Source organism: Curcuma longa, chromosome 3 (genome assembly GCF_044706935.1).
Source record: "Curcuma longa cultivar G26 ecotype Majalengka, Jawa Barat chromosome 3, ITB_CL_G26_1.1, whole genome shotgun sequence".
In the NCBI taxonomy this organism is placed as follows: domain Eukaryota; kingdom Viridiplantae; phylum Streptophyta; class Magnoliopsida; order Zingiberales; family Zingiberaceae; genus Curcuma; species Curcuma longa.
In genome coordinates, this window is record NC_133863.1 from 13,929,922 (window position 1) to 13,956,497 (window position 26,576).

The 26,576-nt window shown below is 38.8% G+C and overlaps 2 protein-coding genes across 2 annotated transcripts; both read left to right on the top strand.

The window, feature by feature from the left end:
* The first annotated feature begins 1,069 nt into the window (after positions 1-1,069).
* On the top strand, positions 1,070-9,831 carry LOC141822937 (uncharacterized). The gene is given in 14 exon segments (XM_074710233.1): positions 1,070-1,189; positions 1,290-2,981; positions 3,047-3,470; positions 3,583-4,656; positions 4,860-5,486; positions 5,564-5,626; positions 6,976-7,218; positions 7,306-7,365; positions 7,437-7,841; positions 7,950-8,327; positions 8,415-8,477; positions 8,560-8,971; positions 8,973-9,553; positions 9,626-9,831. Coding segments are annotated over 14 exon segments (6,348 nt in total).
* Positions 9,832-12,303: 2,472 nt separating this feature from the next.
* Positions 12,304-18,788, top strand: LOC141824412 (transcription factor VIP1-like). Its single transcript, XM_074711696.1, has 4 exons — positions 12,304-12,936; positions 13,323-13,455; positions 13,676-13,760; positions 18,297-18,788. The coding sequence occupies exons 1-4, from the start codon at positions 12,374-12,376 to the stop codon at positions 18,521-18,523; spliced, it is 1,008 nt and encodes a 335-aa protein (XP_074567797.1). The 5' UTR covers positions 12,304-12,373; the 3' UTR covers positions 18,524-18,788.
* Positions 18,789-26,576: the final 7,788 nt, after the last annotated feature.

A 26,576-nucleotide genomic window follows, 5' to 3' on the forward strand; every position in this document is an offset into this window, starting at 1 on the left:
ATCATATTGAGACTTATTTTTAAATTCTCTCTCTCTCTAAAGGAAGAAATAGAAAATTTGATTTTTGGATATTTAAATTTTTAATATAATATTAAAGAATCGTGTTCTAATATTAACAGTCACCAAAATTATTGTTAGCAATTAATTAAGTTTTGGTACAAATTTAATCAAATTCTAAAATAAGATTAGCACAAGACAAGCTAACCAATAATATTTTAAAAAAAAATTATTACTGAAATAAATATTAAATTTCAAGGATGATTTTTTTAAGCCTCCACACTAAATATTAGTGTAAAACTTAAAGACTTTTAAAGTCTTTTTTTTCTTGCCAAAGTTTTGATCAAAATTTAATTAAATAAAAATCATATTATAAAATTTGAAATAATCAAAGGATATATATATATTTTTATTTTTTTGGTATTTAATTGTTTAAAAAAAATCAGAGAATTAGAAGACCGAGAATATTTTGAAAAATAAAATCTTAATGGAGTAATGATTAATTTCCAAAGCTTTTTTAGGCAGGTGCCCATTTTTAAATTATAATTCAATATTTTTGTAAAAAATTAAAAATAAAAGAAATTCACACATCATATAAACCACTCATTTCCAAAAGCTTCGTGAATCCTGAACGTCAAAGCGTAAGCGGTTTCCAATCGAACGGTGAATCGGCGTCTACACGAATCGTGAGAAAAAGGTTCCTCCGAGTTCGTGATAAAGCGCAATCCCTATGGTTCAACTTTTTCCCTAGATGTCTATACCCAAATTGTTAATATTTAGGTTCGCCCCTGGTCCCACAACTGCCTCCGCATGCTCCATTGCCTGAACGGTGGATTCTTGGGTACGTACAAGTGGTAACTGATGTTATCGTGGCGGGAAAATGTGACGTTGGAAGCAATTCAAATAATTTTGAAAACGGCAAGGGACCGAAGCGCAGAACAGATCGAGGGAACTTTTCTCCTCCAGAACAAAGGGAACTCAAAGTTCTTCCTACGATTCGAAAAAGGGATCCCTCCTCTTGTTCTGATGATGAAAGATCTGTAGAATTATCTTCCAATCAGTTGATCTACCGATGGAGGTGGATTACAAGAGCAAGCCGAGGAGAGAGCTCCAAGCCCTCTGCAAGCAGCATGGTCTCCCGGCCAATCTCACAAATGCCCAGATGGCTGACAATCTTGCTGCTCTGATCCAGGTATGCAGGATTTTCGGTTTGTTTATTTTTTGCAATTTGATGGTGTTGTTGCTGATTGTTTTCAGTTTCGAGAAGCTCATTTTTTTTTATCGTGTTAAAGAAGGCACGCAGCGAAGAATTAAAGCCCAAAGGCTGCTTGAAGGGCTCTGGTGGAAGCTGTGTCGAGGAAGGAGGAGGCAGGCGGCTACCTAAGAAGGTGAGCTTCTCTCTGCACGAAGTTGGTGTTGAGCAAGAGGGATTCTATGGGGACATGGATGTGCGAGCTTTGCCGGAGCGAAGGAGATCTAGTAGGAGGAAGTCTGTGGTTGGTTTTGCACCCAAAGATGCTGCTGAGGGTGCTTTGGAAGAAAAAATTGAGCTTGAAGCGAGGAAAACAAGCAAGAGGTATCACTGCACTGCACGAGATCGGAATGGTGAAGTTGATTTGGCTACAAGCTTCACTTGTCCAGGTGGAACCTACTTGGACGAGAAACACGATGGCGCTGTGCCAATTACTAGAAATTTGAGGAGCAGAGTAATTACAGTTGAAGGATCTAAAGCATTGCAGGCTGATATTAAAGTACCTAGAAGAATAGTAACCAGGAGTAGTAGTAAGAAAGAACAAGTAGAGGTTGTAGCTTCTATTCCTGAAGTGCATTCTGAGGAAATGAAGTCTAGGAGTGATGACGGTTTGGTAAATAAAGGTCGTTCTAAGAGACAAAAGTGTGGGAATGCTACCGTGAAAATTGATGAACGACATGACAGCCTTACAAAGTCTCAGAATCTGTTAAACAATCAGGAATCAGGAACTTCTGTAGCTCCGGTTACTGATGAAACAGTAGCAATCAAAAAGATCAGGAAGCTTGGTAGGAACAAGAAAACAAGCGAAGCAACTGATGTTACTGATCCAAGTATAGAGCTCACTACAAAGGTTTTGCGTCGTTCAAGACGGAACACTTCCCTGTCTGCTTCAGCTAAAAATACCGTTGTGGTACCTGTGACGAAGAGTTCAGTCGTTCACGAACCCAACAAGGAGATCAAGAGGCCGAATCATAATGCTCCAGAGCTCCAGATATGCGTGGAGAAATTAGTCGATATTACTGCAAAAGCAAAAGAGTCACACAGCTTGCAGACAGGCCAGGTTATAAATGAACCGCCAAATGAAGATTCTTATGTCGACCACACTGTTGGAGATGGCACTGAAACTCATGAAGGCCAAAAGCATGTCGAAGAATTGCAGAGGAAATCAAGATGTACAAGAAGTCGATTGGTATTAGAAGCTAATAAGACTGATGGAAGGCTGAGGGCGAAGAAGAGAACAAAATCTTCATGTTTGGATGATGATTCTTTTTCACACGGGAAAGTTGAAGTGACTAGTAGATCAGACTCTGCTGACATGCTGGACGAGAAAGTTAGTTCATGCAGGCATGAAGATGTTTCTGAGCAAAGTCAGGAAGTTATAGACAGTCATATAGATCAAGGACCTTTTCATCCAGGTTTATTTCTGTTTGCGCCAGAAGATATCTCGACCATTAATGCACACAATAGTTTTTTTGGCAAAGAGCAACCAAGCCATAAACATGAAACTTCTAGTCAGAAAACAGTGGTTGATGAACTGAAAGTTGCCGAAGAGAAAATTTGCTTGACGAAGGAAGTTGAGCCTGTGGCTTTTGATTTGCTAGACACCAAAAACATGGACAGCACTGTTGGTTTCTCATGTTCTTCACAAGTAATTCCTTCTGCTGACTGGTCAGTTAAGAATGTAACTTCTGAAGGAGGTAGCAATCACTCTGGATCAGACAGCACAAATAAGGTTAGTAAACGTTTATCTACATCTTTTGCTGAACAATTAGTAATGTGTGTGGTGTTTTATCTTAGGTAAAGGATCTGCAAGGCAGTCAGGGCTTCGTTGGTGAGTCAGCCTTCAAGCGCACATATGATAACCAAATGTCGGTTAAAGATGATAATGATTTTTTGTCTAACAATTCAGTTGATGTTTCTATCAAATTGAAATATGGGTCTTCATATTCTGAAGAAGTGATGAAAGAAGACATTAGTGTTCTTGAAACTGAGTGTATGAACGATACAATTTATTCAAAAGATCCAAAAGATGGAGATGGATTGAATATGTGTATAAATATTCGTGATGCACCATTCATATGCCATCCTGAAGAACATTCCCATGTTTCTGCTACTCACACTTGTTCCTTGAATCAACCTAAGACGATTGCAGTCCAAGTTAATGGTGATGGTGTTGGAGAAAACACTTCTAATACTTCCAGTTGTGATAGTGACCTTAAAGGTATGTTTAAGTAAAATTGTTTAGAACTTCTATAGTCTGGTGGGTTTCAATATGTTCGCTTCATACCAATATGTTTATTTAATGTCTTCTTATGCTAGTTGTTAATTCGCAGATAAAGCAGTCCTGCCGTTGACTGTTTTTGCATGTAATGATTTAGTTGATTTCTTAGATCAGCCAAAGATTTCCAGAAATTCTATTGGAAGTTACGTAGCTGCTTCTATGGCATCATCAAGTGCTGAATATGAAGAATTCTGTGGACCGAAAGATACTAACGATACAAATGTGCCATGTGATAGTCTGCATGCATATGAAATCGTGAAGCAAGAGGGCATATTGAAGTATTCATCGTCAAATTGTGAAACTACTGCTAACAACAGCGTGGAGCATTCTCATGGTGAACAAAGACAATCACAGGAATCTTCTACTGCTGTTCCTGATTTTCAGTCCTGTAACATAGTACAAGATGATGATAGATGCTTCAACAAATTTGGTTCTTGCTCTAGATGCGTAATAAATTGTAATTTTTCAGAACAAACAGTTGACCAAAGGGTTCTTTCACCTATAAGACCGGAAATCAGCAGTGAAATCCAGAAAATTCCGTTAGAGGTTAAAGTTATCGATATGCCATCTTCTGGCAATAACTTATACAAAAATCATCACAATGATAAATCACAACATGTTGACTTGATCAAACCAAGCGATCATAGAGAACTTTCAGGATTCAGGAGCTATGGAAGAAATTCTTATTCTGAAGGTTTTGGAATGCAAGGTGGAAAACCAACATCTTTACCAGAAAAACCTGGTGGTGCAATTACGGTTAGTTTTGAACAAATGAAAGGTCTTCAATTTGAAATTGCAAAAGAAGTACCTTCAGAGCTGAAGTTATTTGTAGATTACAAAGCGCAGGCATTACTGCAAGATGAACTCAATCTTGAAAAACAGCAAGTCTCGCGAACAAGATCTTCTTTGTCTGCTGTTGCATCTTCCAAGAGTGAAATGGCTAGTGATGCGCTTCTGTCAGATGATGAAAGAAGGCAAGATGGAACCAATGGAGTTGACTTGCCATCTCATTCTGGATTCAAAGACAAAAGAATTGGACCAGCCATTACAGAGATTGATGATGTTCTTGGCTCATCATGTAAGGATACTTTTGATTGCTCTCCTGTTCATCTAGCTCAAAGTTCAGGTACTTGTCACCGGATTGCGACATTTCATTGCTTTACGTTTGATGTTTACTTTTCACATATGCAGTTCCCTACTGCTAAAAATAGTTCTCAGATTAGTTGCTTTTGACTACTTTTCCAAAATATTCATTAGTTCAAGTTCTGGTTCAAGAATCTAGCATCAAGAGTCACTATTATGTTAACTAAATGATTATTGTGCTTGTAGGCGAATTTCGAGGTGATATATGGGCTGCTATAAGTACTTCAAATAGTGTGAGGAAAATTGAAGAAGTGTGTAATGCAGATTCTCCATCTGAAGAAAAAGTCGTAGATAAACTCGAGGTAATTAACATGGAGGATCATCAACCACAGATGGTTGTCTCTCCTTTTTGTGTAGTTTCCTCAATTGAAGGAAATGCATGTTTTCTCAATGATGAATTTCAACAACCAAAAAATGCAAATTCAAGTGAATCAGCCAATGCCATTGAAGAGGATGCTCCTAATAGAATGTCATTATCTCTGTCCATCCCCAAGGGTACTAATATTGTGAATAATGATGACATAAGCATTTCAAGAGTTGAAAAGATGTCTGAGTTTCCGGCACCATTCTCTAATGGATTGAAAGAAGTTAAGGAAATTGCAATTATCTGTGATGGGGTTGAGAATAGTGGATTGAATACATCATATGGGTTCTCCAACTGTGAAAGCAAACATGCTAAATCATTGTCTAATGGTAGTGCCTTGGCTATTAAATCTCATATGGAACTAGTTCATAATCTAGATGAGGTGCAAAACAATTTTCAAGCTTCTATGGATGTTGATAATGAAATTGCAGGAATTCCAGTGACTGAAGGTATGCTGAAAACCCCTATATTACAACCATCTGCTTAAATTATTCTCCTCGTGATAGAATTATAATTTTTTTTTCAGATTTTCCAGGAGAATTGAAAGGTAGAAAATCTTATGGGACTACAGCGTCATCAATCAAATATGGTCAGTCTTTAGCTATTGTTGTATGTTTAATGAACACAGTTTGTGTAGCCTATACCATAAAAGTATATCCCTTATCAACTGTGCAATTTACATGTTATGCTACTTTGGGTACAGTGATTGTCTATAGCTTCTCGCTCATATGTGAGATTTTAGGAGAGAATCAGGAGAAGCTTTTACTTGTTTTGCCATAGTATTTATTAACTGCTGCTGAGAGTTGTAATGCATAAATCTTTGCAAGGTCATATTTATGATTGTGTTTTAGTGAAATAACTTAATTTGACTAGAATTTGTTGGGTTGCAAGGGTGCAAACATAGTCCCACATCTAAAACACATGGGAAAGATCATGGGTTTAAAAGGATGGAAAGTATCTCCATTGGCATGAGGCCTTTTGGGGAGAGCCCAAGAACAAAACCATGAGGGCTTAGGCCCAAAGTGGACAATATCATGCTATTGTGGAGATACAGACATCCTTGAGGACCCTACAATTGGTATCAGAGCGAGGCCGCTCTTCACCGGACTAACCGCCGGATGAGCCATGATCCGGATCTAACCATGTGGGTTGAACCTTAAAAACAAAGGAAGTGGGGGCTCCCATGTTTGAATCAAGAGGACCAGACACTGGGCAGGAAGTCCTAGTAGGTCGGGTAGACCGAGGGGCATGAAGTCCTGGTTGCGACTGGGCAGGAAGTCCTAGTAGGTCGGGTGGACCGAGGGGCAGGAAGTCCTGGTTGCGGCTAGGCAGGAAGTCCTAGTAGGTCAGGGTGGACCGAGGGGCAGGAAGTCCTGGTGGGTCGAGGATTCAAACATCAAACGGAGGCTTTCCGTTTGAGGGGGGGCCTGTGGTCCTTTGTTTGAGGGGGGGATTGTTGGGTTGCAAGGGTGCAAACATAGTCCCACATCTAAAACACATGGGAAAGATCATGGGTTTAAAAGGATGGAAAGTATCTCCATTGGCATGAGGCCTTTTGGGGAGAGCCCAAGAACAAAACCATGAGGGCTTAGGCCCAAAGTGGACAATATCATGCTATTGTGGAGATACAGACATCCTTGAGGACCCTACAGAATTATATTGTTAAGCATTGCATATTGCTTATAGTTAGATTGTAAGCCCTCACATGTTTCCCTTTATTGTGCCCTCATTGTTTTGTTGGTATCAAATGTACATGTCATTTGATTTGAGGCTTTGGAATTGGCATCTCTAATTTAGTACTAGCAAGGTTAGCTGCTTCATTTCTTCACATTTTTCAGTTTACTGAATTTTTTCCTTGTGGTTATTTCTACACCTTGCGATGCTTTCTCACTGAAATTTATACTGAGTTAACTAAGAAAGAGGAAATCATATTGCCAGCATCTTGTACCAATGTGGATCTCCCGATTGATAATGTGAAGGATGAGGAAAACAATCTGAACGGTCCATCTAAGATCTTAATGCAAGGGGCTGTTTCAAGGATGTATGAAGACAATGAGGAAGTTGAGGTTACCATGAGGCAGGAAACTGAAACTTGGCTAGATACAAGTGTTCATGGAGAAGATGCCCAAGAGTATTTGCCACTAAAAAATGAATCAGATAACCGTTCACTTGAACTCACAGGTAGAAGAACTCCTAAGATGATTGTCTAAGCACAATTGTCATATAGTTAATTCAGTTCCTCCCATGACAATTTTTTCATTATTGCAGCATCATGCAAAACAACACACAGTTTTGAACGACAATGTATAGAAGATCATTATGAAACAGGTATGAACAGAAGTAATTTTCTAGGAATTCTTTTTCTAAAGAGACTTCAAGAATTTTCTTCTACATGACAGATATTGGCTGTCCACCCAAAAATGAGCACGACACTGTTAGCAATATTGATAATGACCAAACAATAGGAAATTTGACTTCCCCAATTTTACATACTGTTGAAACTAAATTGGAGACCTCAGTGGCTAATTTAGATAATAGGAATCTCCTCTCGTCTGATGCTGTTGATGAAGGTGGAGAACATTTATGTGGTAGTCCTTCACCTGTGCCTAAGGTGACCCTAGTTTCTGTGGATAAAAATAGTGAAATTTTAGATGTTTGTCAAATAGAGCCAGATCTTACAAGGTTTGAAGAAGCCGAAATGGATGAGGACAATGCTGATCGATGCAATGTATCCCCCAGTACCCATGAGCATTATGTCGGAAAGGTGGAAAAATCTTCATCAAAAAGTCCAAATGATGGCTCAAGTACTATTCCTTTTTCTGATTTTTATATTGTTAAGCTATGGTTATGTATATTCTTGTATCTTTAAAATTAGAGGGTATCCTTATTGAATGTTCCTGTTATAATTTCAGGTGTTCAAAGCAGCCTCAATTATCTTTTTGGCACCAATCAGCATTCTAAAACTGAAGAAGTTCGCATTGCAACTGATGTGCCATTGATGTTCTCAGAAGATCTATTTCATGTTGAAAAAACCCAGTCAAACGATGCTAATCATACATCTAGTCAGAAAAAAATCTTTTTAGATTATTCAAGGGGTAGATCAGCAGCGTCAAATATGGTTGGAGAGATTGATAATACTAAAAATGAACAGGAGGAGCAAACAATACATACCACAAATTTTGATCTCAGATTTAATATGGATGGAACTATGAATTTAAAATATCTGACACGATTGGAACCATCAACTATCTGCTCTGATTCCACTACTGTGGATGAACTCGAAAATCAAGGTACACCCATAGTACCTACTTTTCTTTACAAAAATCATTTCTATTAATATATCGATTGGTGTTTGAAAAGATTCTTTACCATGTCAGTCACTGTTCCATTTGATGTGGAAAACACGCCCAGAGAGATGGACACCGCTATGGAAATTGAAGGTCAGTATATTTAAATGATATTTCTTTATTTCTTTCTTTCAGAGTTTTAATTGAAACGTACTACTATTTCATGATGGATTAGATAATGAATGCATTGAGACTACATCAGAAAGATATCTTGCTACTCAACATTTGTTTGAAGCAGGAAACACGAATGAAGAAGACATTGAGACCCCTGACATGGGAAGCTCTCAAAATGCATCTAATAGATGTGTTACTGAGGAATCAAAATCTTCTATAGGCATAAAGGACTTGTTTGAAGATCTTTCAGCAACAACTGTTTCAGTCAGCAGCCCAGGAGCATCATCCATGGGTAAGGCATGTGAAGTTCTCTCAGAGAACACAAATGATACATCTAAGATGACCGTTGGATCTTTTGAAGTTGCATTTGATGCATACTCTGCACTCCATGAATTGGAACCAATAGGAGTTTTGGGCACACTCGGAGATGCACTGACAATGTCAACTGAAGAAGTCTATTCAAATTCAACTAACAGCAGCAACCCTGAAAAACTCCCAAGAATTTAGTACAGAGAAGAAAAGTAACATTTGTGGGACTATCAACAGATCCATTGAAATTGAAGCTCAAACTTCCAACATTGAAGTAGGCACGCCAAAAGATACACCAGTTTTGCCCAATGAACAGGAAAATAGGGACGCAGGAATTCCCATCTGTCCTGGAGCAGCATCCATGTCCGATCAAATCACAAAATGCAAGAAAGATGTAGCTCAAGAAAATACTACCGAAGACATAAATGCAACATCTAAGACAATCATCACATCTTCTGATGTAGCACCTGAAAAGTTCAGCACTGCTAACACAACAATCATCGAGGGCATAAATGGTTTCAGCACTACTGGAGTCCAGCAGCTGAGCACAACAGAAGCTGAAATTGTTCACGTTAACAATATAACTCTGGAAGACAAATGTGGATATGGTGGTAGTAAGGCTCAGGAACTCCTTGTTGAAACCATAAATATCAATAAACTGTCTCAGCCAACACAGGGAATTGCTCCAGCTTATTCCAGTTCAGAACATAGCGGTTTCACTAATGATAATCCCATGGAATCTCCAGGTTAGCTAATAGTTGTCTTTAGGTTCTAGTTCGATATAATGATGTATGTATATAACTTGTTTTTCGATACAGAGTTGACAGTAAAATGGGAGGAGGAATTCAGCCGCAAGTTGTTAGATTTCAGGATTTCCAGCACCATTAAAACTAGCAAGCCGGCTGCTATGATAGGCAAGGAGAATGCACCAGCAGTCAGAAAGGATCTGCCGCAGATGCACCCAGTGGATGGATCAGCAATTAAATCATCGAGAAAGGCACTGAAGACTATTAATCATAATTAACCTGTGGAAATTTCAATGTTTCTGGTTTCGCTCCGTTTGTATAGTATTGGATTTCAACGTGTGGTTGAAGAAATGGTGTGTGATAAGTGTAGCAACTCAGATTGGTTTGCAAGTGTATTGGCGGACATGATTGTGGTGATTGGTGAATTTGTTTTCTATAAAGTAGGACCAAGAATTTTAACCTTAGAGGTGTTTTAATTATCAATAATTCTCAAGAATTTATTTTTACACTTAATTTTGATAAAGCACAACAATTAAAAGACTATTTAATAATTGTTAGCATCCAAATATTCATGTTGAATTGTTGATTTTCATGCCTAGTCGATTGAATTCAAGTTAAGTCAACTTATGGACTTACATGGATTTTCTTAAGGTTGAAAAGGGGGAGCGACCGCGTCGCCTCCGTTGACGTCGCGGGAGCTGGCGGCGAGGGAATCCGCCGGTTGCGGGACGGCGGGGAGGAAGGGGCCCTATGAGGTCGAAGACGAGGAGGAGGAGGAAGAGGAGATGTCGGGGAGATTGGGAGGAGGAATCATGGCGGTGGTAAAGATGGACGGATCAATTGGTTGCTAGGGATTGGATTGGAAGAGATAGGATGGGATGCGAAGCAAGTGTTCGGTTTATTGCGGCAACGGCTAGGCCTGGGATTGCCGGAGTATGCCCATTGACAGATGGGACGAAGCCAGTAGAAAAAAAGGGTGAGACTCAAGCCTTATGTGTGTCATGCTGAGATTTCATGCAGAATTTTTATACAATCTATCATTGCTCGATTTAATTTATAGGGATTGCTCATGGTTATCACAACTTAATCAAATGGCTTTTAAGTATGATTGTGGGCACTTAACAAAGTTAGCCCCTACTTTATTGCATTATTTATTTATAGTCTTCGGAAAATATGTAATTAATAGATAGTAGTTGTATGTCTTATTATTATTATTATTTGCTAAATAACAAACCCACCCAAGGGTAACTTTGAAATCATTTTTTTAAAGGTTTTATTTGAATAATTTCTTGTGATAAACAGGTGTTAGTAGAAACAATAATTTTTATTTATTTATTTAAAAAAAAACTTTTTGGGTTATCCTTTTTCTAACCTCTTTAAGAAATGAGCATTCCTTATCAATCATAAATGTAACCGCCAACAGGAATCATATTCATATCCTTCATCCAACTCTAGTTGGTCAGTCCCCATCGATCTTTACTCTTTTTCTTTTTTATTCCTTTTTATCTAAAAACTTTACACAAATAGTGAAGATTTAGTCGAGGATCACATCAAACTAGACATATCAAATCATAGCCTACCAAATAGTCATAATTATTTTTGATAAAAAATTAAAAAATTATATCTTTTTTTATTAACCATCAAAATAATAATCAAACTCTATTTTTATTATCCGAATTATTCTTTTTTACCCTGCCCATCTAAATGTATAAAAATCGTAATTACTATACATAAGATCTTGTTCGATCTAAACTAATACTAATATCTATGATTTATAAATTTATAATTGTTATAATATGAATTTTAAATAGATCAAGAGCGGATAAATTAAACATCTTTTTCATTTTTGTCATTTAATTTTTTTATAAAAAAAATGTGAGGCTCGTTGCATTGACTTGCATGTCTCATCAGCGTCCCCCAACAATTCAAAGATTCCGATATCCGACGTCTCCTCTTCCATCACATTTCTTTTTTTTCTTAATTAATTGAACTCGATCGATAACTGACACAATAATTTCAGTGTCGTGTTATTTGTGGCATGATTTTGGAATCGCACCTTCTCAAGAACTTCATCCTTGCGATAGCGACCTCAAACCTAAAAGTACTGAAGATCCTAATGGCGAGTGTTCTTTAGCAATCAAGCTCCTACTAATCAATAATTCCGAGACACTCATCAATATTTTTAAAAATGTCATTATTGATTATTGCATTAAGATTATTGTTATATTCATGATGCTCTTAGAAATATTTAATAAAGTTTTAGTAGTGTTTGGATAAATATAGAATATTTTGGAGATAAGATACATTGACAAATTTAAAGCTATTATTCGAAAAATAATGAATTTCAAATGCCTTATGTAAAAAATTCAAGAATAAAAATAATAAAAAAATTAAATCATCAAAGGAATATTATATTTTTGGTGGGCGAATGAAAGTGCAACAATGTAAGCAAATTTAGAGCGACAAAATGGATAGAAAATATTAAATAGGAAACCGTTTTAATGACGAATTAAAAAATAAATTTAATAAAAGGATATATATTTCTTTATTCTTTGCCCTTATTTTTCTTTTATCTCCTGAATTAAATTATTTTATTTCATCCGGGTACAGCTTTACCGCCGACCGGAAGGGCTGAATGTCTAGCCGGTGGGGTCCTTGTCATTTGACCAATGATTAAGTGAGTAAACAAATGGGGAGTCTTGTAGCGGTGCCTAGGCTTTATATTTCTAACTCGCAAGTCCGGTGCGGCGCCTACCTTTGACCGAGGACGCGTTTCCGCTACTAGCCGCGTTCGCTACTCCGACCGGCAGGTGCGCGGCCATGGAGACGGGAGGTCCACCGCTGGCGCCTTCGGCCGGCGGCCACCGCTTCGGGCAGATCCCTATGCCGAACCCTCGCAGCGGCGGCGGCGGCGGCGGGGGAGGAGCTCACCGTCGGGCCATCTCCGAGACCTTCCTCAGCCTCCCTGACGACCTGCTCTTCGACACCGACCCGGATTTCGGCGTTTCCGACTTGGACTTCCCCTCCCTCTCGGACGACAACGTGTCAGGAAGCTGCGAGGCGGGCAGCTCCGGAGCGCTCCTAGCGGAGCATGGAGCGATGGATCACCCGGCGGCACCGTCGACGAAGCCGGTCCCGGGGGCTCACCTGAGGAGCTTGTCGGTGGACACCGCGCTCTTCGAGGGGCTGGGGTTCCAGGCCGGCGGCGGCTACGAGGGGGCACAGGAAAGGAAAGGGCACCATCGGCGGAGCGGCTCCATGGATGGGTCGATCTCGTCATTCGAGGAAGACTCGGCGTCGCTTCTATCAGATTATGCGAAGAAGGCCATGCCGGCTGATAAGCTCGCGGAGCTGGCCCTCCTCGATCCCAGAAGGGCAAAAAGGCACCATCTTTTTCTCCTCTTTTCATTTGCCCCTTTTATTCCTTACAATAATTCGACTTCTTCTTTAGCAATAACGTGCGATTTGATCTTTAGGTTCGATCGTTTGCTACTTTCTGTTTCGACTTCAAATAAGATTTGTTTGACTATTCTCATTTGATTATCCTTCTTTTCCACCTCTTTTTTCAGCTATATCTGGTCCTTCACCCTTCGGCTGATCTCAAATGTGAATTTTGCCTTCTTTTTAATGCCTTTTTTGTTCATTGATTAGCTTTATATGCTCAATTGAGTATGCTAATTTTGTTCACTTTATTCTAATCTCCTTTAGCATTTTTCTTTGATCTAGCCGTGTAAAAGGTTTTTTTTTCTTTGTCTAATTCTTGCTACAGGATCCTTGCGAACAGGCAATCTGCTGCGCGTTCTAAGGAAAGGAAAGTCCGTTACACAAGTGAACTTGAACGGAAGGTGCAAACACTTCAGACTGAGGCAACTACACTATCTGCACAGCTCACGGTTTTTCAGGTTTGAACTAGAGCTCGCCATTCGGTGCCACTTAAACTTTTCAAATCATCATGAAAATTTAAGTGTTTTTTGGTCCTAGGCAAGCATCCTATGCAAGTAAAATTGATTAGTGATGTTTTCACAAGATTAAAAAACCAAAATTTCTTTGTTCACATTGTTCTATTTGTTGTAAGTATCTGAAATAAGAGAGACGGGCAACTTGATTCTTTTAATAATGCAGAGAGATACCACTGATTTGACCACTGAGAATAGGGAGCTCAAGTTGCGGTTGCAGGCTATGGAACAACAGGCTCAACTTCGTGATGGTATGTTTTCATACTCAGATTTTTATTTTCTCTTTCTTTTACTTTTTTCTTTTCTTTTTTTGGGGCATTGAAACACATTAGCAATTTCTAGTTATGGTTTTTATTAAATGGGAAGAAGAGTCTAGTTTAGTTGTCAAAGATACTACTGGCAAATGACTCTTGCCAAAAGATTCAAGTGTGTCATTGTAATCTTCTAAATTTAGGAAACACATTGATATCAAAGATTGCTTCGCTGAAGTAAATTTGATGACGAAATCACATGCTTCAAGTTACTAAAGGAATAACTAGATGGCATGAATTATTATTTTTGCTTCCTCTCCCTAACTTAAAAAATATTAAGTAATATATTAGGATGCCTTGTTATTTCCTCAAGTGCATTATATAATATGGCCTATCTCATAACATAGGATTTTTTTTATTGATTTTATACTGCAAAAGGACAAATTTTCTTATTATCACCCTGGAAAAGAACATTGAAGGTAGTCCAAAGCTTTCTAATTAGCAGTTTTCTGTAAGCTCCACAATACTTGAGAATTACTATCATCATATCCTAAGATTTGCTTTCTTCTCACACAATGCAAGATCAACTTACATGTTTTTTTTTTCTATTCTCTTCAGTATAAATGATGGCCATTCAGGAAGTATGCTAACTACAATTCATGATGGTTTCCTTTACCACAAACTTGCCATCTCCGGTGACAAAAAAAACAGATAGGAGCTTAATAACTTTACTTTTGTGTCTGATCGAAGGTTTTAAGTGACTCAGCATATTTCATCCTTGAAATTCAGTTTTTTAATAGTGGGATGTTAAAAGCCTACCCAGTTGCATTACTATAATAGTAAGCACATAGGTTTTGATGGGCACTGTTGCAATTTCAGTTAATTGACACTTTACCATCCTTTGTCCTCTTCCCCATTTACCTATTTTCACCTGGCTAATAATAATAGATCTAATGAACTAGGTGAGGACATAAATGCTATTCCTACAACAACTTTCCTCCCTTTCTCTTTTCTTCTCTTTGCTGTCTAACTGGAACAAAAGCTTGTCATGAAAGAGGCACATAAGATGGGTGTGTTGTGACCATGTCCTTCAAGCCACAGTTGAATGTGGATATCATAAAAGCAAGGTGAGGGATACTAGGCTGAGAAACCTTGACAAGCACTCCCCCAATGTGTTGATCGCTGGTGCATCCAGGACCCAAACACCTCAAAAGCTGTTCTAATCTAGGGCTATTTGAAGTTGACAAAGCCGACAACGCACTAATGGATATGAAAGAATCTAGTTGCTTCTATGTAGTTGGAATCTCTAGTTCTCAGAAATGAAATGGAAGAAAGAAATCAATCCAAATCTCTCAATTGACTCAGCAAATTAATGTCTAAAACATTGAAGGAATTCATTCCTCAGATTTGTATATATACAAATTAATATGTGTGGGAATGAATTTCCTAATTAAAACATCCCTTTTCTAATTTTTTTACATGGTATCAAAACTGGTTATATTTTTGTTGACCTCTCTAGTTGGTTGCCACCTAGCTAGCACAACCAAACGTCAATAGTCGAGCTGGTAGTGAGACAGTTTTAACTGCAATGACTTCTTCACTTGAATGACATGCTGATCCTTGCTAGTCAACAATCATTCTCCTCTTTTTAGATCATGCTCCATTGAACCTAATAGATGCAACAATCATATGATACAAGTAACATTGGAAACTTGTGCCATTGTCAAACCATGGGATGGTTGCATCTACCTCTCCTTGTCACATTGGCGGACGATTTTAATAGTTGCACAACCATAGTTCTTGTGTAGGGATTGCAGGTAGGAGTAATCCTTGGGGGAGCATGGTACGGTCCTAGTCAAACCGCAACCGTGGCCTATATAGTCTCTATAAGAAGGGAACAACTCTTGGTTGGACCTACAAGTCCATGAACTCCCACTCTTCCAATTGGCATATTTTAACATCCTCCAAGGGTATAAGATCATCATAAACCAGAGGCCCTTCGGTCGAGGCATACATTATCAAGGAATTTGCGGTTTATGATTAAATGCAACATAACATCTTGCATTTAATACGATCCATTGTTCCTACAATAAGTATCATAGCTAGGCAAGGACACATAGGTGACCACCCATATGCCATTTCATTGGTCTACAATGTTGTTTGTTTGACAAGGAACATTGAATCTATACCTCCAAGTCCTATAAATTGCCAACCCCATATAACATCTCTGAGATCTCTAACACCATGCTCAAGCTTGCCTAGCTCCCTACTCAGTTTGATTTGAGGTCACGACACTCTTGGTATTGGTTTTGTAACTCAAGAGGCTATGGGACATAATTCCCTTGGACTCCAATACTCGTTCAAACTATTTTCTCATTGAATTACTTAGACCAACTAAATTGGATTGTCAAATGATTCAGACCACCCCCTAAACCATAATCATTAACATTGAGAATAGGAGGACCTTATCAATAAGATGAGATCCAATGGAATAAAGGACAATTAGTATATACACCATTTTATCCCAAACACTCTTGTGGCCCTTAGAGCTTCGACTTATTGCGCCCTGCCCTTTGTCTAGACACCCTTATTGGTTGTCTTGCTGATGATACTCACACTATAATCCTTGCCACAATAGTCCTGAAATGGTGATGAAGTTCATCTTTGAAAGCCATACGATCCCTCACCACTCTGATTACAACCTGTTGCACATATGGCGGTCCTAAGGACCACTGTGAATCCCTTGACAACCTCACTTGGAGGTGATCATGAATGCAATAGCAAGAGGGACCCTATGGCTGAGCATAAGAAAACCTCTCATAAAAGAGTCAGTTGATGCCTCTTGCGCCAGCCGCCACCATGGAAGAGGAAGAAGGAAGAGTTATCAACTGAGGAAGATGAGGTCATAGGATAAAGGAACTTTTTTTTTCTTCAAGTGGATAAAAGAGGAGGTGGCTTTAGTCTTTTCCTAGTGTGCCTCTCAGCTTACAATGGCTCAACTAACCTTAGGCACCATCTAGGGAATTTTTGGACCCAGATATCTATCCACTAATTTAGGTCCCACTCTATTACGCTGAGTTTTCTTAACAACTTTGAAAATGGTCGCATAATGGTGGTATATGGACCTGCTAAGGGTTGTCATTCATCTTCTCCCAACTCACTTGAAGATTCACTGAGTGTTTCACAGGATGTTGACTTGAAGAAGAATTCACATACTTGCTTAACATCAAGCACTGGGAAGGAGAATCTCTTAGAGATTATGCGTGAAGATTCGATGCGGAAGCAAACTGATACATGGTGAGAACTTCAAAATCTTTCTGATGGCCATGTCTGGGCTGATGGATTCGAGTTCACCTTTTATGTGCATCTTAATCTTCCTAGAGTTTATTACCATTTCATAAAATGCACACTTTAATTTGACGAGGCTAAGTGACCTCGTGAGATGAAAAAGGAGCGAAGTTCAAGTTTCCAGTTGCCTAGAGGGATTTTAGGAATGAAGGTCATAAGACATAAACAACAAACATGAAAGACATGAACCTGTTTTCTCGATCGAGCTCACTTCTCTCACCACTGGCCAAGAAAATTTTTCTTAAAGGATCAGACTTGTTTTTGTAGCCTGCCCCTTTGAAGATTCCCTCGTAACACCAAAACCCTGTAAAATATTATTGATATCATCAGGACACAAGCCGCACCATGAAAGAATACCACCGATTGCAGGTGGATTTCAAGAAGCTCATCCTTTGAGGGCACATGCTAAAGTCCATGGTGGCCATGATAGAAAGAGGTGTGATGCAAAACCTCGGATCCCCACCAGCCTATTTTGGGCATGATTTTTGGAGGACCAATAGTCAAAGGAGACGAGACTTGGGTGATATCTTCCAAATAGAATAACACCTTGGTCATCACAGTGGAGATCTCCCATGCCTACTTTTGTTGAATCTTGTTAGATACCGAGACCTCAATGGTAACATTGTCTTATTCAGCCTTTGCTAAACTTGGATTCATGGTAGACTTCTTCTTAGTTGGTCTAACACTGATTCACTTGACTGGCATCTAAGGGAGTGACTAGTCTCCGCCAAAACTAAGGGTGGTGCCACATTGGTGTGACATTACCAGATTCCTACTTGTGGAGTTGCCTAAGGCCTACAACGCTATCATTAGGAGGTTGACACTCAATCAGCTTTGTGCGGCCATCACAACCTACCATGCAGCAATGCCATCTGATCGATGTAGGGGATAAAGATGCTAGAGGTGATCCCTAGGATTCTTAAGACCAGTATGTAGAAAATAATTATCACTTTATTATAGAGAAAATGTGATCTAGTAAGATCATCATTTCCTTTATCAATTCTAATGATCAATTAGGAAATTTACTAGCTAAATTTTCTTAAGTCCAATAGTTAATTTCACCAACCTGGTCAGGTACTGGGAACTTAACATCCTTAAGAACAAATTTATAAGCTACCGAAAGGTTCTAATTACGATCTCTGTCTGGATGCATGACATTGCTGATCATGATCTTTTCCCTTCCCACAGCTTTGAATGAAGCTTTGAGAGAAGAAGTGCAGCGGCTTAGGATAGCAACTGGACAAGCTCCAAATGCAAACGGAGATCACTTCAATGGAGTGTTTCAGCAGTCTATATCAAACTACTATTCTCACTCACAGCAGCTTCCTCCGATGCATCCATTGAACACTCAAAGTTCCTGTAATGGTCAGACACCGAGTGCCCATTCCCCAAATGATCCGATGGACTTCATGTGATGCCAAATCAATGATCTGATGTAAGAAATAATGCCTTCACAAGCCTACTTGAAGGACTTCAGGTGCAGGTAATTAACTCGAAGGGCACTTATGTTGGCTGTAACTTGTAGCAATTAGGATTTGATGGATTTTGTATCATCAAATTACAAACTAATGTCTGTAAGGGAATGACCTTCTCTTGTAGAAATAATCAAGTACCTGTCTACATGGTGAATGTGTAATATGAATATCATCATATATTCTTTGAAGACAAGCAGCTTCTGTGTGTGTAATTTGCCATGCCATGTGTGTTGTTTATGGAAATATTTATTCCATTTTTTGTGTTTATTATGGATTATTTGCATATTTAATATATAGTAAATATAACCCAATTTCTATTGAATTGTTATCCCTAACTTATACAGAAATAATTTGGCCTGAATGAGTCAATTAGGTTGATTGTGGGCAAGCTAGGCAGATTGGCCAAGTTTAGGCAGTTTAGTGAATAGGACAATCTAAATGAGCAGATCAAATAAGTAGATTACTCATATTGGTTAGGGTGATTAAGGTCAACAAGCAAGCCAAGTAGGATTTGTCAAAGTTTTTGTAGATGATTCTTTTTGCTGTTCATCTGCACATGCATATTGTGCATTGCTTTGGCCTCTAGTGAAGGCGTAGAAAACGTTTTCAGAGCCAGAAGCTAAAGCAACAACTGATGAAGCAAGTTTCACAGTTGCACTAAAACATGCCAACCACTGCAGTTCTAGAGGCTTTGCTTCTCTCTGTTTCTCTGTCATAAAGTTATGAGACTTTCTAATCTTTAACAACTCTTTGATGATTATTGTTCTAAATAATTTGTATGTGGTTTTGGTTTTCTTAAAAGATTTTGTGCCATTTGAAGGTAAACAACAATAACTTTTGAAAATACTATCAGATGTTGATTGTGTAAGGTAGCTAGCTGGTTTCAGACTTTCAGCACAACATTGAGCTGGAACCAGCACAATATTAAAATATTCTTATTATTTTAATATTATTATAATAGTTATAACTACATCTCTTATAATATATAATTCAATTGAAATTATAATAAATAAATATTTATATTAAAATACTCTTGGTATAATTGTAGTAGTTATGCTTTATAATAATATTAAATTAATTTTAAATATTTTAATATAAAAAAGGGTCAAAACGCGTGTTTTCCAAATTGTCTTTCTTTTTTCTCATTTTTCTGATTTAAAAGAAAATGCGTATCTATCACTCTCTTCTTTCTACCAAATTCCATGTTTTCTTTTCAACGCCAGTTTTATTGACCCAGCACGAGCAAGCGGCATCTTTGACCAAGGAATATAATAATTAAATTAAACCAAAAGTTTCTCTTTTTTTTTAAAAAAAAAATAATAATAATAAAAAAGAAAGGAAAGGAAATACGGGTGCAACTCATTTATTCTGCAAATCCTCCCCACAGACACAGTCGTCTACGTCAACGCGCGCCCACTGAATCGTTTACCTTTTATTGTGCTCGCCATTTAATTAAAAAAGAAAATTTGAGAAAAAGGGAAATAGATTGTGGAAGTGGGGCCCTAGATCAGCCATCATCCATTGAGTTGATTCGATATCCTGCGCTAAGTTCTTCAAATTCTCCCGTTAGAGTTTCGGAGAAGATCTTCTCGGCGATCTTCCTACGTCTACGCGTTCTTCTCGCGGAGAGGAGCATCCTCGTAGATGAATCTCTCTGCAAGCCTTCTTTATGATCCTAGGGGGTGGAACCCTCGTTCTTCGAGTTTGGTGCGCCGAGAGGAAGGAGAGGGGCGACGCCGTCTGGGGAGAGAGGTGAGGAAAGGGTTTCACGAAATCATGAAAACCTCTCTTAAATTTCCTATTTATATTAAGTGATTCCTAGACCTAACTCGCCTATAAATAAAATTCCTCTCATTCTCTTCCAGCACACCGCTGCTGGGGCCCCCTTATTGTCGGAAACCTTTTAAGGGTCGCAGATTCCCTTAGGTCACGAGTTCGTATCTCGTCTAGGACATTTTACGTTCCTATATGTTTTTGCTACTTCCGCTAATCCAAAAATTCCAGAAAAATATTCTAAAATTCCAGAAAAATTATAGAATATTTCTAAAATTATTTATTGGCGTTACAATTCCCCATACCTTATAAAAAGTTCATCCTTGAACTTAAAATAACTCTGGGTATTTCTGCCTCATACTATCTTCTATTTGGCAAGTTGCCTCTTCTGCTCTATGATTTTGCCATATGACTTTTATTATTAATGGTACTTCTTTGTTCCACAATTTCTTAACTACTCGATCTATTATCTGAATAGGTCGACTATCGTAGCTTAGATCTTCGCGGATTTGTACCGTCTGTGGCTCTATCACCTGGGTGGCATCTGGGATGTGCTTCTTCAACATGGAGACATGAAATACATTGTGGATAGCTGACATCTCCTGAGATAGCTCTAGCTCGTAAGCTACTTTCCCAACTCTTCTAGTGATAAGGTATGGTCCCAACATATCTGGGACTTAGCTTGTCCTTTTCCCAAAACGCATTACTCCCTTGATGGGAGGCACTCTGAGGAATACTAAATCCCCAACCTCAAACTCTAATGGCCTACGCCGTGTGTCAGCATAGCTCTTTTGTCGGCTTTGAGCTGTTTCTATTCTCTGACGGATCTGCTGTATGGCTACTGTGGTATCATCTATAAGATCTGTCTGTAGGCCTAACTCTTGCCTCTCGCCACCCTCATACCAGCAGATAGGAGATCTACACCTCCGCCCGTATAAAGCCTCGTAGGGTTCCATGCCGATAGTGGCCTGACAACTATTGTTGTAGGTGAATTCTGCTAAGCACAGGTATCTACACCAACTGCCCTTAAAATCTAAAGCACATGCTCTGACCATGTCTTCTAGAACTTGATTCACTCTTTCTGTCTGACCATCTATCTAAGGATGGAAAGCTGTGCTAAACTTTAGTTTGGTGTCCAATTGTCACTACCCGAGAGATAGCCGTCCGAAAATTTCAATAGCACCTCCCCAGTATCGCTGACAATTCCCTGAATACAAATATGAATATACTCGGCCACATGCATCCGGACATATAGACTACACATCCAATCATACACATACAAGTAAACATAACAGTTAATGAACTCTACCTATAAGGCCCACATGGCCACATGCAATCAACCCAACACATGTACTAACAACCGGAATGCGTAAGTGAAAATATGACAAGTACAACTTATGAAATCACGAGGAAGTCGAAACCCGTAAATACGAAAATCCACATGAGATGGACATTCATGCAATGGAAAAATACGACAAAACCACATCAGTGTATATAACCTGTCTACACCATACCGAATGTAATGAATGCTAATACAACCATATCAAACTACTACTAAAATGAATAACTTAAATCTACCAATTCTTCTAATGTGAGTGGCGCAACTGGCAGATCCCTAGCATCATCTGTAAGCTCCTACCTGGTACCTGGGAAGACAGAAAAATCCCAGGGTCCAAAGATGTGAGTACAAATACTCAGTGGGTAATATAAACAGAGAGTGCATGACAAAAAGATAAAGATAACAAAGATACATACCAAAGCTCAGCAAGGTATCAATATATATCTGCAGGTAGTAAGCAACTAGAATAGTCTCATGTAATGCACCATATGAATGACATGTCAAACAGAGTGCAACAATCAAGAATCAAACAATAAACAATCAAATACAGGATCAGTGCGGTCCAATACATATATATAACATGCACATGATGCGCGTATGCATGATGCAACTGCCCCACTCGCTACAGCACTCGTGCAAGCATCTGAGACTGGGAATGGCCGGCATTGGAGGATCAGTACTCCGCGCCCTACAATCAAGTAGTCCGGTGATCCAGTAGCTATGATAAGCTACGTATCCTATGGTCGATATCTGTCCTCTAATACTCTCTGAGTACCACCGCTATCCGGTGTCGGGATCAGATCATCGAGGCTGCGTACACTGTCATACAGCCATCAACTGCGTACACTGCCATACAGTCGCCATCAATATGATGGAAATAGGGTATCAAACCACCTACATAAATATATCACTACAGGCCAACTACCATGGCGAAAGACCCACATCATTGAGATTTATAATCGTTTATCATGCAACATGATAAGATGTTCAATTCATAGAAATCAGCACCTACCATACTAAGTAATACGCGCAGGTATCAGACATAATAATCTCAGGTATCAAAGGAAAAGAATCATAACAATAATGATCGCCAATGTCGTATCAAGGATAGGAACAAAAGTTAAGAACAATAAATCAAGGTCAACAGACATAAGATCAAGCATGATATCAGTATGAGTAATATAAGAGGTATGCCAATAGCAGAAAGAAATAGAATTAAGGTATCCAAACTACCAGAGCCATCAGTAAAAGAATCATGCACTGAAATGAAGAGAGTTGTATTGACCAGATACAATGAATCACCCACCTGAATGACGAATCGTCGCAATAAAATCTCCCCGTACCAATCAGGGTCTTGCAAAATAAAGCATCCTCTAGATATCAAGATATAACAAAAAAACCCTAATTTAGTTTTTAAGGTTAGTTAAACTCTATCTAATCAACCAATCCAATTTAACTTAATCCCAAGGTTAAAAACAACTTAACCACAATTCAACCACCTTATTTAGTTAAATTAATTGTTTAACTAAACTTTAATCTAATTCAATTACATAACTTAACTAATTTAACCCTAAATCCAACAAAAACAAAACCTAATAGAAATTAAGCCTAACAAAGCTCTAACCCTCACTCAATTCCTCAACCCACCATCACCTCTATCCATTACAATTGGAACACGATCACACAAACCTCTCAACAACATCAATCAGAAAGAAGGAAGCAACAAAGGGACGCAACATCAAACCCTAGATCAAGAGAACACTGACCTCTTCCTTGATTTCTTTTATTACCTTGTTGCTTATATACAAAGGGAATTTCGTCGACGCTGCTTTGGTGGAAAAGGAAGAAGAGGGGAGCCGTCGGGGTCGGGCTTCACTCGGCAGTGGGGTGACTGGCTGGGCGGCGTCGGTGTGCTTCTGACGGTGGCCGGTGCTGGGGAGAAGAGGAGGAAGAGGTGAGGTAAGGGCGGCGGCGGTAGACGGTGGAGAAGAAAAATCTCGGCTCTGGAAGCTGTGGCGGCGACGAGTTTAGGGCAGAGGAGTTGGCTTCGGCCAGGCGACGTCGAGCTTCACAGGCAGCAGAGGGCGACTGCAGCAAGGAGGAAGAAGAGAAGGGTTCGGCTTGGCGGCGGTAGACAATGAGGAAGAGGGAAGGAGAAGAGCAGGGTTCGGCTTCGGCTTCGTTCGTGAGATGGAAGGATCGCGGTTTAACCCGTTTTAAAAAGGAATGCACAGCAAATTGACCGATTAAATCTAAACTAATGCCGTTAATCAAGTTTTTTTATCGGCTAAACCCAATTAAAAACCTAAGATTTATTAAAACAATTGAACCGATTACTGTAGCAAACCGGGTTCAACTTTGGTTTATTTGGTTCACCAACCAAACGACCTCCAATTTGACTCAAACTAGTCTTGTTGGATTCGTCTTCACGAGATGAACCTTTTTATCCAGTTTATGTTATCAAAACCTCTCCCAGCACGAACCAAACCAACTTGGTTCAGTTTGGTTCAATCTCGGTTCGTTTGGTTCACTAATCAAACGACCTCTGGTTCGAGCCAATCTAGTTTCGTTTGATTCGTCTCTGTAAGATGAATCTCCTCATCATGTTTGTTTTGACAGAACTCTCTTCCATCATGAATCCATTTAACCAAACCCATTAAAGCTTACCCTTTTATTGTTTAATTCTAACCCTAAAATTTCTAGGATATTACATATGCACATCAAACAAATGATCATTTGTCACTTCTAGAAGGTCCAATTACAAGACTTTGGGCAAAGCATTTCAAGGAAGCACTAAACAGACTAAAAGAAGGACATTTTGCTAAGGAAGCAAGCCATGTGGAACATTTCTAGAAAAACATCGTTGTATTCCTGTAAGATAGAAACAACGACACTTGGCAAAGAATTGTTAAGATCGTTAGTGCTCAATAGTATTTCCTTATACAAAAGTATAAGAGACAGTTGGTTTGAAAACAAAGCTCTTTTGATCTCACTTTCTTTTGCATAGAAGCTATTTTCCTTTCTCTTTTTCTCTCCATTCTCAATTTTCTTAATTTTGCTTTCTTTCTTTTTTTTCATCTTTCTTTTTTACTCTTTTCTCTCAATTTCTTTTTCTCTCATTTTTTCATTCACTCTTTGTAATTTCAGCTGATCCTCACTAACTTGTCTTGGTGTCAAAGGTACAAGAGTAATAGGATGTCCCTCAAGAGTAAAGGAAAACCTATTCGTGCACCCATCATGTGTTACCTTTCGATCAATTTGCCAGGGTCTTCCCAACAAAAGATGACATGCATGCATGGGAACCACATCACACAACAACTCATCTTCATATTTGCCAATGGAAATTGATACCAAGATTTGCTTTGTCACCTTAACTTCACCGCAATCATTCATCCATTGAAGTCTATAAGGACACGGATGTTTCTGAGTTGGGAGTGACAATTTCTCCACCAAATCTATACTTGTCACATTTGTGCAACTCCCACCATCAATAATAACATTGCAAACCTTGTTTGTTATTCACAAAGCAACAAATATGAAACAAATTCTCTCTTTGATTATCTTCTTCCTCCATAACTTGCATATTGAGAACTCGTCGAGCCACTAATAAGTCTCCAACAACAACATGTTGCTCATCATCACTATCCTCCTTTTGGGGCATTTCTTCATCTCATCCTCATCTTTTGACTCATGTTAGCCTTGGGCGTTTATCACCATCACTCTTTTGTTGACACATTGGCTTGCTATATGTGACCATGCCCTTGACATTTAAAGCACTTGATATTACGAGATTTGAAAGAAATGGATTCGCTATTACCTTGAGTAGCACATGCTATTGGTTTGGGCTTCTTGAAGACTTCAAACTTTGACTTGTTTTGATGTTGTTCCTCCTTTCTTGGAGCTCCCCACCATGTATTATTGGTGGCCATTGGTTGTCCCCTCCTAGCCAATCCTTTCCTCTTGAATTATTACTCCACTTTTTGTGCTTGGTGGAACATGTCTGACAACCCAACATAATGCTGCAATTCAACAATTTCAGGATTTAATCCATGCAAGAACCTAGCCATAGTGGCTTCTTGACCTAACACGAACCCCACCAACAATTGTGAAGGAACCCAAGAACAATTGATGGATAGAACCCCAAGAACTAGAAGACAAGAGTTTGAGCCTTGACCCATAAAAAAGAGATGGAATGAACTATGGTGAGAAGAAACGACATACCGCAAGGGTGATAAGTTTTAGAGGTTTGAACACCATGAGACAAACTCGATAAGTTTAGAAGTTCTTTCAAGAACTAAAAGATCACACAAACAAAAGCTTCATCCAAAAGTTGTCCCCTTCCATAAACATGCTCCCTCCCTTATATATTGGGAAGAAAATAATTAAGATTACAAAGCATTCACTAGCCAATAAGAGTAATATACACATGCAATTAAATAGTTTAGCAACTCAAATCAAACCAATTCTTTTACTGATTGAATATGTAAGCAACTCAAATCAAACTAGTTCTTTTACTCATTGAATATGTAAGCAACTCAAATCAAACAAGTCTTCTTACTCATTGTATGAGTAATCAACTCAAATCAAACAACTCCTCATACTCATTTATTGTAAGAATGAGTACTCATTCCATCATGCAAGTTAATGTATCAATGGATAAGCCCAATCACATTGATGCACCCTTGATTGATACTTTGACTTATCTGAATCTCCTCTTTTTCATAATCAACAAAATGACTTCTATTAGTCCGTTTAGTGCTTCCTTGAAATGCTTTATCCGAAGTCTTGTAACTGAACCTTCTGGACGTGACAAATGATCATTTGTTTGATGTGCTGTTGGGATGTATACAAGAATCCTAGCTATCTATGTAAATAAACATT

What these genes read in the sequence shown, in the direction of transcription:
- LOC141824412 (XM_074711696.1), top strand. Translation starts at nt 12,374, where the DNA reads ATGGAGACGGGAGGTCCACCGCTGGCGCCTTCGGCCGGCGGCCACCGC. An exon ending in GATCCCAGAAGGGCAAAAAG is followed by an intron (nt 12,937 to 13,322) that starts GCACCATCTTTT and finishes TTCTTGCTACAG; the next exon opens with GATCCTTGCGAACAGGCAAT. An exon ending in CACAGCTCACGGTTTTTCAG is followed by an intron (nt 13,456 to 13,675) that starts GTTTGAACTAGA and finishes TTAATAATGCAG; the next exon opens with AGAGATACCACTGATTTGAC.